General features: G+C 52.8%; 2 protein-coding genes and 1 non-coding gene across 30 annotated transcripts in view; 2 read left to right on the top strand and 1 right to left on the bottom strand.

Moving 5' to 3' along the window:
* The window catches only part of LOC113210484 (relaxin receptor 2-like), a 26663-nt gene extending 22209 nt beyond the window's left edge, over positions 1-4454 (top strand). Inside the window, exons 7-19 of one of the 2 annotated variants that reach the window (XM_052264824.1) lie at positions 6-77; positions 157-228; positions 328-399; positions 486-557; positions 668-736; positions 823-894; positions 1394-1461; positions 1617-1924; positions 2002-2149; positions 2232-2364; positions 2959-3149; positions 3234-3398; positions 3731-4454. In XM_052264824.1, coding sequence (XP_052120784.1) covers positions 6-77; positions 157-228; positions 328-399; positions 486-557; positions 668-736; positions 823-894; positions 1394-1461; positions 1617-1924; positions 2002-2149; positions 2232-2364; positions 2959-3149; positions 3234-3398; positions 3731-3954 — 1666 coding nt within the window. In that variant the 3' untranslated portion in view covers positions 3955-4454. The remainder of the gene's footprint in view (positions 1-5; positions 78-156; positions 229-327; positions 400-485; positions 558-667; positions 737-822; positions 895-1393; positions 1462-1616; positions 1925-2001; positions 2150-2231; positions 2365-2958; positions 3150-3233; positions 3399-3730) is intronic. The other variant, XM_052264825.1, reaches the window with a different exon arrangement.
* The window catches only part of LOC113210492 (ras-related protein Rab-32), an 88212-nt gene that overhangs the window by 25791 nt on the left and 48846 nt on the right, over positions 1-13575 (bottom strand). For 6 of the 27 annotated variants that reach the window (XM_026428514.2, XM_026428520.2, XM_052264838.1 and 3 more), the window contains 4 exons: positions 6697-6904; positions 6385-6566; positions 6099-6242; positions 4240-5818 (listed from right to left, as the gene is read on the bottom strand). The exons of 8 other annotated variants lie outside the window; for them this stretch is intronic. In XM_026428514.2, coding sequence (XP_026284299.1) covers positions 5699-5818; positions 6099-6242; positions 6385-6566; positions 6697-6904 — 654 coding nt within the window. In that variant the 3' untranslated portion in view covers positions 4240-5698. Of the gene's footprint in view, positions 1-4239; positions 5819-6098; positions 6243-6384; positions 6567-6696; positions 6905-7100; positions 7248-8538; positions 8693-11545; positions 11770-11812; positions 11942-12399; positions 12439-13067; positions 13185-13575 lie in introns of those variants that run through there. 13 more of the 27 variants (XM_026428518.2, XM_052264842.1, XM_026428519.2 and 10 more) reach the window with 13 other exon arrangements.
* Positions 2689-2831, top strand: LOC113210497 (U11 spliceosomal RNA). The gene has a single exon (XR_003303638.2). It is a non-coding gene; the product is annotated as a U11 spliceosomal RNA (small nuclear RNA).

Below are 13575 nucleotides of genomic sequence, written 5' to 3'. Positions count from 1 at the left end.
TTTAGGAGTATTACCAACAACAAGTTACGACTCATGCAGAACGAAGAGTTTCCTCTCATGACCTCTCTCCATGAACTGTAAGTTGTGTTTTTGCATCAGAGTGCATTGTTATATGGCGCCCAACTTCTTTTAAACTATGTCCCTTCATTAAACCAGCAACTTGACTAACAACGCGGTGTCTCGTATCGAGGAAATGACTTTCGCTAGGCTGAGTAGATTGACCCTCTTGTAAGTATCTACCATCTGCTGTTGTCCGGGCGCTTCTTACTGGGCGTGGCATGTTCGCGACGTTGTTTTCTCTACTGTTTTTCTCTGATTTACTGCCAGAGAACTCAGCAGTAATGACGTCAGAAGTATTCACCCCGCTGCGTTTGAGAAATTGCTGGAACTGAAAGAATTGTAAGAGCCTTTGAAACTTTGAAAATGTTTTGGCATTGAACAGTTTTGGACGGCAGACGAAATAAAACTCATTTCTCTTAATGCAGGCGGTTGGCGAACAACAAGCTGAGCATACTGCCTGATCACATTTTCGAGTCCCTTGGCTCGCTTACTAAACTGTAAGTACCCCCCCCCCCCTCCTTTTCCCCAGAGACAGCCTAAATCAGCTTCAGGGTTGAGGAGTTGAGTCACTAAATGCCCATTGGTAATTTCTCAAATTTGCTCGCAGGGACCTCGGTGGAAATCCAATCCACATCCCAGGGCATCTATTCCTCCCACTGCAAAACCTGACATCCCTGTGAGTATTTGTATTTTATACCGTGAGAAGCAGGAGGAGATAGGGGAATACAAATTTTTAAGACAGTTTATTTGCAATTTTAACAGTGGCCTGCAAGATATCGACATCGGAAACATCGACGTGGATATGTTTTCGGTGTTACCGAAACTATCCAACGTGTACGTATGAGAGGGAATGACTTAAAAAGTTCGGTTGTTGTTCGACCGGGTCAGGCGCTTATTAAGGGAAAGGGGGGGGGGGGGGCGAGGACCACGCCCTCTTCATGTCGGTCCTAGACAGCCGCCCGTAGAACTGAAAGGTAGGCAATGTGAGCTACGAACCCCTTGCTGTATGTGGCAACTTGCTCCCCCCTCCCCTCCCCCGGTCGGCTAGCCACTAATAAGCCCCTGGACCAGGTTCAACTTGATTATACCAGGAGGCTGATTCACGCCGAGCACTTCTGTAGGTATACTGTACCGCATGCACGAGTGCGGGCGGGCTTGCCTATCGCCCCTGTCCACGGCGCCTTACGAGCCGAGTGAGTAGGCAACCCGCCCGCACTCGTGCGTGCGGTACAGCATAACTACAGAAGTGCGCCACGTGAATCAGCCACCTGGTATGCATGACTGTTGTTGACTAATGTTTCCTTTCTGGGCGGTTAAACATTGCTTTTTTCAGATACTTCAAATTTTACTACTATTGCTCGTTCGTCCCACACGTGCCACGCTGCAAGCCAAACAACGATGGTGAGTAACGTCTTTGACATTCCGCCGGTCAAAATGTGAAAGAAGAACACGTAATCGTATAAGAGAGTGACAACGGTCACGCACTTTTTTTGTGTTCGACCGTGAGTTTTATGAGTGAGAGCAACGCGTGCGGACTCGTCCCCTCCTCTGTTAAGGTGTGTCCTCCATGGAGCACCTGCTCCACGCGCTGCCCCTGCGGCTGACGGTGTGGCTGGTGGCGGGCTTCACCCTGGGCGCCAACGTGCTCGTCATGTCCGGGAGGGCGGCCCTCAACGACGACAACCGCGTGCTGAGCCTCGTCATCCGCAGCCTGGCCGCCGCCGACCTCCTCATGGGAGTGTACCTCGTGGTCATCGCCTCGGCCGACGAGGTCATGCGCGGCCAGTACAACAGCTATGCCCACGCATGGATGACATCCTGGGCGTGCACGTTGGCCGGCGTCCTGTCCATGGTCTCTTCTGAGGTATTTAATCGCAACAGCTACCAAATTCATTTAACGCGCCTGTTTCGTGAATCCGTTATGCTGATGACCTTCGGCAGGTGTCCGTCATGACCCTGGTCTTCATGTCCCTGGATCGGTTCCTGCTCATAGCCGACCCGCTCGGACGCAACCTTATGTCCTTCAGGTCCTCCGCCAGAGCAGTCGCCGCCATATGGGTCTCGTGCGTCATCCTGGCGGTGCTCCCAGGCAGGTCCATCGGGGTGCAGCAAGGGGCGTCACCTCTGCGTCGAGTGCACTTAACACAGAAACGTCTGTTCTTTTCCCGCAGTGGCCGTACACTGGCGCTCCAGCACTCGCTTCTATGGCGCCAACGGCATGTGTTTCCCGTTGCACATCGACGACCCTTACCTCACCGGCTGGCAGTACTCCACCTTCATCTTCCTCTGCGTCAACGGCGCGAGGCAAGTCAAAACGTCGCGCGCTCCCCCCACCCCTTCTCCCACCATTTTCCCGCCACACTAAGCTTCGTCAGATTGCCGCTAGATGGCAGGCGCTCTGATAATTTCAGTGTACAGCATTTAAAAACGAAAGAAACGTATTGTTTTCCTTATTAACCGCAAAAGAAATGGTCTCTCGCAGCGCAATAAGCTTATTCTTTCACTCGTCAAAGGTCATGACTACTGTAAAACGAGAGGGAAAGGGCTTGTGCAGTGCTGGGCGCCGGCTCTCGCTGCGCAAAACGCACGTTGTCCATACTGGTCGGTTCGCCTGAACATTGAACGTTAATAAAGGGTGTTTGCCTCTTCATGGCATGCGAGTGTGATGGGCCTTGTGCCTGTCGCCTTGTAGAGTATGGCAATCAAGACATACCCAACACATAATTTTTGTTTTCCTGGGGCAGTCGGCTGTCAGACACACCGGCGCCCCTCATTAAATCGAGTCATCCCAACTAATTATGAATGATATGAGCGGAGTCGCTTGGCCCAAAGGGTTCGTGAGTGTGGAAAAGAGGGGGGGGGGCGGTTATGAATTTATCTACATGGAATCTGCTGCAGCCTTCTTCTAGTGGCGTTGCTGTACCTGGGCATGTTCCTCAGCATCGTGCGCACCCGGCGCGCTACTCCGCTGGCGGTCGGTGACGTGGACGTGGCCAAGCGCTTCTTCTTCATCGTGTTGACGGATGCCTGCTGCTGGGCGCCGATTGCCGTCATGAAGGTCCTCGCCTTGGCGCACGTCCACATCTCGGGTCAGTAAGGGAATGCCCTAAGACTGTTACGCTCAAGTTTTCTCGGATTCGCTCAAACTTCCCTCCTGCACGCACACCCTGCAGCTGAGCTGTACGCGTGGGTGGTGGTCTTCCTCGTGCCCATCAACTCGGCCATCAACCCCGTGCTGTACACGCTCACCATACCCAAGTACCGCCAGGTGCTGGCCCGGCTGGCTCGCCGCCTCGCCGTGTGCGACGCCGTGCTCAGCACGCGCAGGCCCTCCGCGGGTGAGTCGCCTCCGGGCGCTGCACGTATCTGTCTCTCCAGAGCAAGGTCTTCCGGGGGGTGCGGGGGCTACGTCGACGTTGAGGGGGACATGGAGTGGCAACTCACCCCCTGTGACAAAAGTAGAGTCTTATACTGTACCGCATGCGTTGCTTGTGGGCGTGTCATTCGAGGTGCTACTCCATCTCCATGTCTCCTCCGCCCCCATGTCCCCGGGCCTGCAGGGTGCTGGTCTGGGCAAGGGGCTGGAGGCGAGGTGGGCATGCAGCGCCTCCAACCCCGGCGCCTGCACCAGCTCGGGTCCAGCCTAACTCACCGGGAACACTGACTCCAGACTTGGAACTGTCCAGATACGGAGTCCTCCCGCGCGTCTCACAGCCATCGGGTTCAGACGGCGAGCGGCGTCACCCTGAGGACACCGGCGGACCGGCCGAGCCCCGGCTCCAGGAAGACTTCAGCATCCACCATGGCCGACGGCAACCTCGGCCTCCCTGGGCTCAGCGCCGGAACTCTCTTCGGGGATCAGTCGGGGCCCCCACTGCCAGTACATGTTTGTGAGGGGTACTGCTGAGCAAGTGGCTTCACTCCAAATGTAACATATGCACTTTAGGAACTACATGATCTCTAAAAGAAATGTGATAAGACAACAACTGAAATAGAGCGTAACACTCTCCCACTGCGCACAGTCTTTGCAGGGCTCAGCAAAATCCATTTGAATGTTTCGGTGTTCATTTAAGAAGGCACAGTTTTTGTTAACATGTGATGCATCTTCAGTGGTATGATATTTGCGCAATGTATAGAAATATCACTTACGTATAAGCAATGATATATAGTACAATCAACTTAAAAAATGAACATTTATTCTTTTGAAATATGATACAACGTTTATAATAATTATACATGTCAGCAGCCCTTTGGAATTACAATGCAATAATCCTACTCTGCTTATCTGCAATGAACTTGGGTATTTCATAAAGAACAGACAGAATTAAATAATGATCTGGATAATTAAAATGGGTGGAGATTAAAAACGTCAATAGAAATATTTTAAAAAATAATACTCCAAATTTACTTCTACAAAGCTTAAATAAATTTGTTCAATGCACTGTACATAAGAATGTGTGAAGATAAGACACTATGTACAAGCAAACTGCACATTTTTGTTGTTCGATACAGGTTTTTAAAATGTGTACGAATATTTCCGCTGAAAAGGAGTTTTATAGTGTAGATTTCTTTAGATTAAAAAACACAAACAACAAAATCAAAGCAGGCTAAAACCCTACAATTAAATCTGTTAGTCTTGTACATTCTCAAAATGATACACAAGATAAATTAGGGGCCAAAACACATGTGCTGAAAAATAGGAGCAATTTCTCTCTATAAAAAAATCACTTTGCTATGAAAAAAACTATCTATTATAATAATAAAGGTTAAGTTTTGTGAGAGAATGTTAAGATAACTTATCACAGGGAAATACCACATAATATTATTATAACATGATTATTCAGGAAAAGATGGCACAATGGAGAGGATTTCATGGCACAATGTACAACTAACTCATATGGAATGGAGAGCCTATACACACAAACATGAAGTTCAATTCATTTTTTACAGTCTTCTTTCACTATAAAATAGACAATTTTTAAACAATTCCTTCTAAAAGAGTAATCTAAAGAGGGTCATGATAGCATACACTGAACTTGAGAATTACTGAAACTTTCAACATTTCAAGTAATGTGGTTTATAAAAAATTTCAATGCTACTAAAAATCACTAAAGTTTGAATGTCCATAGATTCTAGGTATAAAAAGCGATTGGATGCATGAAGGGAAGGCAGGTAGTCACGTAACAATTGTTAAAAGTACAGTACAATCACATATTGAGAGAATAATTATATGAGTTACACAAAGAATACTCCAATTCACTCAGATTGATATTAGAAAATTGCATGGTACAAATAAAATAATTTGACACAAAAAGCACCTACTTATTTTACAAACACTCAACCACAAGTGTACTTCAACATGAATCAAAATGCACATTCTTTTCACGCTCTCACAGGACTTCTGGCAAAAGATTGGTACATAGTTTTGTATTGCTTGCTTTGGTTTTGTCAATAAGATTTACCACTGTAAAGCCTCTGTTTTGAGATGATCTATTTTCGTGAAAAGTAAAGCATATATAGCAAAAATTTTAACCAACACGTCAACCAAGTAATGTGACTGACAGTGGTAAGATATTTGCTGAAAAAATTATCATGACTTTGAAAATGACTTAGATTAGTTCCCATGGCTTGGGGCTTGTCAGCACGCACACGATTTGCCGTTGGGCGGTTCTCCGTTTGCTTTGCCATTGGGGTCTAACGCTATTTTTGTCGGGTCTTTTGTGTCGTTTCCGTGCAGCAACTTGTCATTGAGAAGGATCTGAAATACAAGAAAACATGGTTAATTAATTAATTAATTGTTCTGGAGCAGTTTCCTTAGAAATGCCCCACGAAATCGCCTGAGCCTGAGCGCCTGTCTGGTGTATGTCTGGTGGATGTAGGCACACCATCATGCTTGCAGGTGTGACAGAACGGCCTACCTCACAGGCGCTCCCACAGATGAAGAAACCGTGATTACATTCCATATCGACGATTTCCAAGACAATTTGTCGATTAGGCACAGTTTATCCAGTCAGATTTTCCACAAAAAAAGAACTTACCTTAGACACCAACGCTCGAGCAGCCTCCTCGATGTTGACGTTCTCTTTGGCTGAAGTCTCAAACCAGCCAGTGAAACCTTTCTCCTTGCAGTACTCGTCCATTTTTGGTGGGTTGTTTACCAGACCCTCCTTCTGCTGGTCACACTGCAAGACAAGAGAGATTTTAGTGTAATCAAATCATGGCGCTGCTGCTTTCTTGGCGTCGTAATTAGCTTCTTTGTTCATTATTTTACCCTCCCCCCCCACCCCCCGAATGCAGAGTTAACGTGACGGGTGCGAGCCTCACCTTGTTGGCCAGGAGCACGCAGGGGATGGGTGAGCCATCCGCCATCTGCACCTTGGAGTCCAGGTCTTGTTTCCACTTCACCACAGCGTCGAAAGTGGACGCCCGGGTAACGTCGAACACGATGAATGCGCCCACAGCCTCCTTGTAGTAGACGCGGGTCATGTTGCCGAAACGCTCCTGACCTGTGTGAGGAATTTTCAGTTAGGAGACCCTTTGTAAATGAGGGAGACAAGTTATAAGTAAGTACCACCCTAAAAAAACTTGTTGGGACAACGTAGGGTTGCCGCCAGCTCATCACCCCCAACCACTCACCTGCTATGTCCCACAGCTGCAGGCGAATGATGGTGGCCGGGTCCCAGTTGAGCACCTTGAGCGCGAAGTCGACGCCGATGGTGGCCCGGTAGTGCTGCGAGAAGAACTGGTGCACATATCGCTTGATGATTGAAGTCTTCCCCGTGCCGAGCTCGCCGATCACCAGGATCTTGTACAGGTGCTCGCGCTTCTCGCCAGACATCTGCGCCTGCAGACAACAGAAAGGGGGTAAAGTTAGCGAGGCCGGGGTCAGTGCAGAGACAATAACACGGTTCCAGATCGAATCTCCACCACACAGATAACGGTTGTGAGGCACCCCCCCCCCTAAATTTGAAAACGGAAGAGAAATCAGAAATCGCCGCCTCGGCTACGCATGAAAGCCTCGATGTGTAGACCCTCCTTACAAAGCAGTCAAACGGCGAGGGCTCCACGATCAAAGGCGAAACTGGCGCGTTATCTCGCCAATCTAGGGAGTCGTCCATCGAGCGCCTCATCATGGGGCCCATGAGGCGCAGCCGCCCGCGCCTGGACCGCATCTTGAGGCCGGGGCCGGGGGAGTAGGGAGGGAAGGGGGAAGTCCTCGGGCGACATATACTTCCACAAGGGCCAGGAAATAAAATCGCTCACGGCCACCAGTTCATGTGAATGAAATGTGAAGAGTCAGAGGTAAGTGCGGCAGGGGCGTTATATCTATTCCCCTGTCAGTCACGTGGAAGTGAGGCGGTTAGGTCGGGGCCGGTCGGAAAAAAGGAGGGGGGGGGAGAGTGGAGGGGGCTCACAAAAGCAGCAGGAGCAGCCTCGGCCCAAAGGACGGGGAGCGCTCAGGACAGGACTCTCCGGAATACTGCTGGAGCCTGGCCTGCTGGAGCACGGCGTCCGGGCAGCCAACGCCTGGCCGTACGCCATGCGTTACATAAGTGACCGTGGGGTCCTGCAGGCAGAGCCGAGCCGAGTTGAGCCGAGTCGAGCCGAGCCGAGCCGAAGCCGAGCCGACAGTAAGCTGAACCGGAGTGGAGGAGCCAGGCATAGTCAGGGTCGCGAATGAATTCAAAATGACCGGAGGTCGAACAGATCTTTGAGATGAAGGGAACAGACCGAAGATATATTCTGCCTCCCGACACGGAAATGGCCACTTTAGGGGGGGGGGGTGTAAAAGACATATGACGTGTCTTGGCGACTAGTGCTGTGGTTAGTTGACAATTTGCGGCTGTGGTTTACGTTCAAAGACTCTTAAGATCCACCATACCTTTTGGTAAGAGTCATACTATTGGCTAATAGGCACAGGCCGTGTTTTATGAAACCCACAGTTATTGCAATCGGCTCAAAAGGTCGCAACGAATCCTGCCAAGACACACGCAAAGCTCTTTCACAAACCTAGTTTGAAAATTGAACAGTTTTTAGGGGCAGTTGAGGAATAGACGGTGAGTTGGAGGAATGAGGCAGTGACCGGGAGAGGGGGATAAGAGGAGGGGGAGTGGGCAGTGGGACCGGTTAACAACCTAGAGCCGGGCCGGAGGTCAAAACACGAAGGACTGGTCCAAATGAGGTTATATAAAGACGGTGGCTGGCATAAATAACGCACCAATAGCGTGCTAACAGAAATTTAAAAGCTCGTAAAAACCTCCAAGCCAACTCGAAGACCAAGTGACCCTGGTACGGGCGCAATCAATGCATTTTTGCCCCGCGTTCTTGTTCTTCTTTTGGTGCGACCAGGTGCCGCCGGGGTGGTGAGACCGCCTGCCATCCTCGAGTAGGCAACCCGCACGCACGCCTGTGCCGCGGCACAGCCCAACCACACGCCTGATGTACCATACACCACCGCACCGCTCGCAATGCATTTACCTTCTCGCGCACCTTGCTGAAGCACGAGCAGATGAGGTCATAGCACATGCACAACATGGCGCAACCCCGCGGGACCACCTCTGCACTCGAGCGCACGCACAAATACCACGAGGGTAGAGGAGCTAGTGGCGCTATAGGTCGCTAACTGCGCACTGACTGCGTGCGGGCGCGGGAGGCCGGGAGGCCGGGGCACCGCCGGGGGGCTCGTGCCGAGCTCAGCCCCGCAGGCAAACCGCTGACGAGGCTGGCTGGCCGAGCCGGGCCCTGATGGTGGTGCTGACCCAGGAGGGCTGCAGCGCGTGGAGGGTGCGGTAAGTAGATCACGCAAAGAGGCGGACGATCCCCGCCACCCGTATCGTTACGCAGCTACGGGATTGACTGCAGGGATGTACCCTATCGCGAACAAGAACAGAGATAGCAGTTCCATCCATACCCTGATCATGTATTTTACAGAGAAGGAAAGAACAAAAAAACAATGAAAACACACACACGGACTGACCGTAAATATATAGATTTACACGTTACTGACACCGACACCTGCGAAGAACGCGTGCACAGCCGGCGCGAGTACCCAGTAATTATAACGTGCGCGTCATTAAAAGTGAAACAGCGGCCTATTAAGACGTGTTTACAAGAGCTGACGGGAGTTTGCAGCAGTGGGCGTGTGCGAGAAACGTGTCAAGTTGCACATTTCCCATTTGCAAAGCCACATTGCATTTATCTTCCCAGTGCGGTAGGCAAGTGTGTTTTGCTGGAATAACAACATAACTTGCCCCGTCTTGTGGTTTTTGATCCAAATACATGCTGGCATAAATAAATAAACGGTCGATCCGTTAAGAGACAGAGGTTGAACTCTTTGAGCTCGACAGTGATTTACAAGCTCGGTGAAAATGGCTACAAATTAGGCGCCCTCCTCTGGTCGTCTCCTTGGTGCCCGTTTCCCGGCGCTTTGCGTTCATCGATAGGGCTCCCGTGTCCGTAATGAGTTCCTGCGATCGGCAGGTGTCCGGCCTGTCCCGTCCCGTCCGTCCCCCCCGAGGTGGCCTCCCGGCCGCTCGACCGCCAGCACTTCCGCTCCGCTCGCTGCCGAGGGACGGCCGTGACGACGAGCGGAAATGAGAGGTGAATCTCTTCGGCGGCCCCAAGATGTGTGCGTTACGCAAGTGGACGGAAAAAATCGGGTAAATTCGACAGAAAAAAAAAGAAGATCGGCTGGCCAAGATGAAAAGTAGTAATGACCAGATATGATGGTAGAAACGCGGCATGGCTGACGCAGACCTCATTCATGATACGGGGTGGAATTAATTAAATCCCTCGGCCCCGAGCAACCCCAAACGTTAAAGTAAAATCTCATTCGGCAAAAATGACTCCGTCCGTCCCGTCTCATGAGAGCGACGGGGACTGGTTCTTCAATTTCACGAGCTCGAATTACGAGATCTCATGCCGCTGCCTGCCGCTCGCGCGGCTCTGCTGCGTCCCGACACACGACAAGAAACTCGGCAGGTGCAAAAAGAGAAATACTACATAAAAGCAAAGTCAAACTGAATACCATTCCGCACCAAGCGGAGCGAATAAAGACAACTCCATGGGAATATCACTGTTGGCCGATCTGGGGAGGCTGAGCGGCGGCGGCTCAGCGCGCCGAGCGAAACCGGTCGCCGGCGAGCAATGCGGGGTTATGAATGAGGCGCACACCCCGATCACATGTCAGCCAATCAGAAAAAAAACATGCTAAAAAGTTATTCAAAATTCTGATTTTAGAAACAACATTTTTTATGTAAATTGCCACACATTCCGACACACGGTGCGTACAGCGCATATCCACACACAACACACCCTTTAGCGGTTCTAAGAATGTTACGATACGTGTTGTGACTGAAAATTGAAATTCGATTCCGTTGTAACTGAAGGCGGGGAGAGGGGTTGGGGCGGGTGGGACCGCAACTGGGAACTGCATCCAGGAATCCGCGGTACTCCGCTAGATCGATCTAGGGGATTCCCGATCGCAAGTAAGAAGAAGAAAAATGGAAGTTTGGGAGGAACCCACAAACCCTCCCCGAGGCCACCCGCGCAGTGTGGGACAGTGGGACACCGCAGGCGCCTTCCCAGCTTCCAGTTTTGTTTTTCTTCCGATCCGGGCTATGTGGCGTAGTACACTGTTATTGCAGACCGCCAGAACAGCTCAAAGAAAGGGAGATGATAAATATAAAACTAAGAGACGCGTATGCATATACCCCGCCATTCCGCATTCTGCGCATGCCATCAGTGCTCCTCCAGCACGTGTGCCACCTCACCGCTGGCTCGGACGCGTTATGTCACCATGACGAGGTGGTAGGTAGGTGAGTCGTAGAAAGATCGGCCCACACTCCACCAAAACAACACAAACGGCATTCCGCTCTTCTAAAAGGCTCTGCTCTGACGAGAGAAATGCGATCGCGAGTTTGTGGCGCGCCCGTTTTGTATATACGAGCATCGCCCAGCAGCTGCACACGAGAGCCCGCAGCAAAGCGCGTAAACCGCAGGGCAGAGAGTGTGACCGCAAAATGCACTTTGCGTTTTGCACACTCAAACAGCGCCCCATCGGGCAGCCGCACAATCAATTACACTCTGTCGTCGTAACTCATTGGCGGCGAGGGCGACGACACTCGGCGCGGACGTGACCGGCGTACGCGATCGGTATCTCTCGCCTAAAGACCGGCACGCCCTGCCCGGCCCTGCCCAAGGGATGGGAATGTGTCTCAAAGAGACACGGCGAGAGAACTAATCATGGCGATCGATAGCTCCAGCAGCTGCTGTCGGAACGGTGAAGGGACTAAATCACCGAACCGGATACCACGGCAAATCAGCAATAAACCGACAAAAAACGGACAACATGACGCCTGCCACGAAAGCGACTTCCAGCCGAGCCTCGTGCTCTAATACTTTCTGAAATGTGCTATCCCTTCATCTATGACACCTCACCACCACCACTCGGTCGGATCGCTGATTTTACAGGAACGTGACTCACCGAGGAGCAGCAGTCCAGGAGGCTCATGCCGCCATCAGGCCTGTCCCCCTCCCCCCGCGCCCGTGGCGCAACCTGGTGACGCTCGCCATGTTCACCAGGTTCCAGTAACGTCATCCCGATCACCTCCCCGCCAAGAGTGAGCCCGCGTAGCACGCTGCACGGCACACGGACGCCTCCTTCAACCTCTTCCAATAAATAGGGGTTGACGCGAGTGCTCGTTCACCAGACTCGGTCCAAATAACGCCTCCGCAGTCACCACAGACGCACCAGGAGCTTCACCATGGCAGGGCGAGGCGGACTTAGTGCCGCGCGCAGCAACACGCACGTGTGACTCGACCGGCCCGACTGACTGACTGACAAGGAGAGCTGATAAAGTGAACGCCCCGCCTGCAGGAGCAGCAGCAGAGCACCTGGGCGGGGCGGCGACCCGCTACATAGTTAGCAAGGCCCAACCCAATCAAAGCACAGGGGCGACCGGCGGGGCGGCGCGGGCCGGGCGCTAGGGGGCCCATTCATGAGGCGCGCATAGTAGAGCGGCCTAGACGTCGCATAGTGATACGCAAGCACATGCCAATCAGAAGGCGTCCGAGATAAGCAGGCGGTACGGCCCCAACCGCTGCTGGTATAGACTCTCCCATCGAACATGCGGCTGTCATCAGCTCGCTGCGTTCACAACATTTTCTCGACATTGTGGCAAGGAATCGGGTAGAGATAAATTTCGCGAAGCGATAGAGAGACAGGTTTGAGGAAAGTATTGGTGCATGCTGATGAGCCGCAAGTACTGCCACGAGCAAAGCAAATTGGCCATGCCTCAATGCGCACCGTCGCTGGGAATGTGGCATCGCACGACTAACCTCCTCCTCGTCCGACCGCCACATGCACGCAGCCTCCCAGAAGGCCTCCTCCTTGCCATTAATCGGGCGAGAAAAACAAGAGGCCAGGCCAGAGCAGGGCAGAGCCGTGGCAGCGGGCCGGGCAAGGGGGCAGTCTATCGGGCGGGCGCATCGCGGGGCACCAAATGTCGCGGGGGACACGGGCGGCAACAGAGTCCATCCGCACTGCCGCGCCCCGCGAGTCCCCCGGCCGGCGACACCCTCGTCCGTGACGGAACGCGTCAGCTGGCGTCAGCACACCGAGGTGTCTAGAAACACACCCCCTAGACTGGAGCGGGGAACAGGACGGGTGCAGCCGGCGCCAAATGCTCGAGATAACATCGTTGCCGCCCCCAGCGGGCAAGCAAACATTCAGGGTGGTTTTCCCTGAAGAGACGTCCGTTGTTATGCAATCAGTAGGGTATTTAATGTAAAAGAAACACGAAGCTTGTTCGCAGCCCAAGTCCTAACGGGACCACCCCTCCTCGGCGCAGACACACTCTCCCCACCCCTACCAAACTCTCACATATCCTGCACTCCCACACGCACACGCATACACACACACACACGAACACGCACACACACACACATACACACACACACACACACACGTATACGACATGCATCCACGAAGTAATCCGTCCACTCACGCCATTGGCTTGCTGGGAAACACGCATGGCGCCAACGGTCTCTGCGCTCACGCCGGCCCGCCGGCCCGCACTGCGCCCGCCACGGCCGCACCACGGCAGCGCCCCCGCCCGCCCCGCCCCGCCCCGCCCCGCAGCTGCCAGCGACTTGACGGCAGAGTGTCGTCGCCGCGCTCCTTATCTACACCGCTGCTGATGCTCCGCTACCCCTTCCACTCGCCACAGCAAACGCCGCCACGGCGTCATCGGCGTGCCCCCGGCGGGCCAGGGGCGACAGGGCCAGGCGGGCCGCGCCCCGAAAATAGTACATCAGCCGTGTCGCAGAGAGGCTTCCCTTCCGCCACCACGCGGGCGCCGTGGGCGCGAGCTTTGGACCGGCGCCCCCGCGTCCTCGAGACGCCGCCGCTCCGCCCGCCGGAAGCACTCGGTATGTAGAGCGCGCCTCTGCGCCGCCACGCACCTGGTCGTTGTAAACCTGCAGGTCGGTCGCAATGGACCTCCGCCTGAGCAT

The sequence above is a fragment of the Frankliniella occidentalis genome, unplaced genomic scaffold, assembly GCF_000697945.3.
Source record: "Frankliniella occidentalis isolate FOCC.00 unplaced genomic scaffold, Focc_3.1 Scaffold21, whole genome shotgun sequence".
Classification (NCBI taxonomy): Eukaryota; Metazoa; Arthropoda; class Insecta; order Thysanoptera; family Thripidae; genus Frankliniella; species Frankliniella occidentalis.
This window is presented reverse-complemented; position numbering and strand designations above follow the sequence as displayed.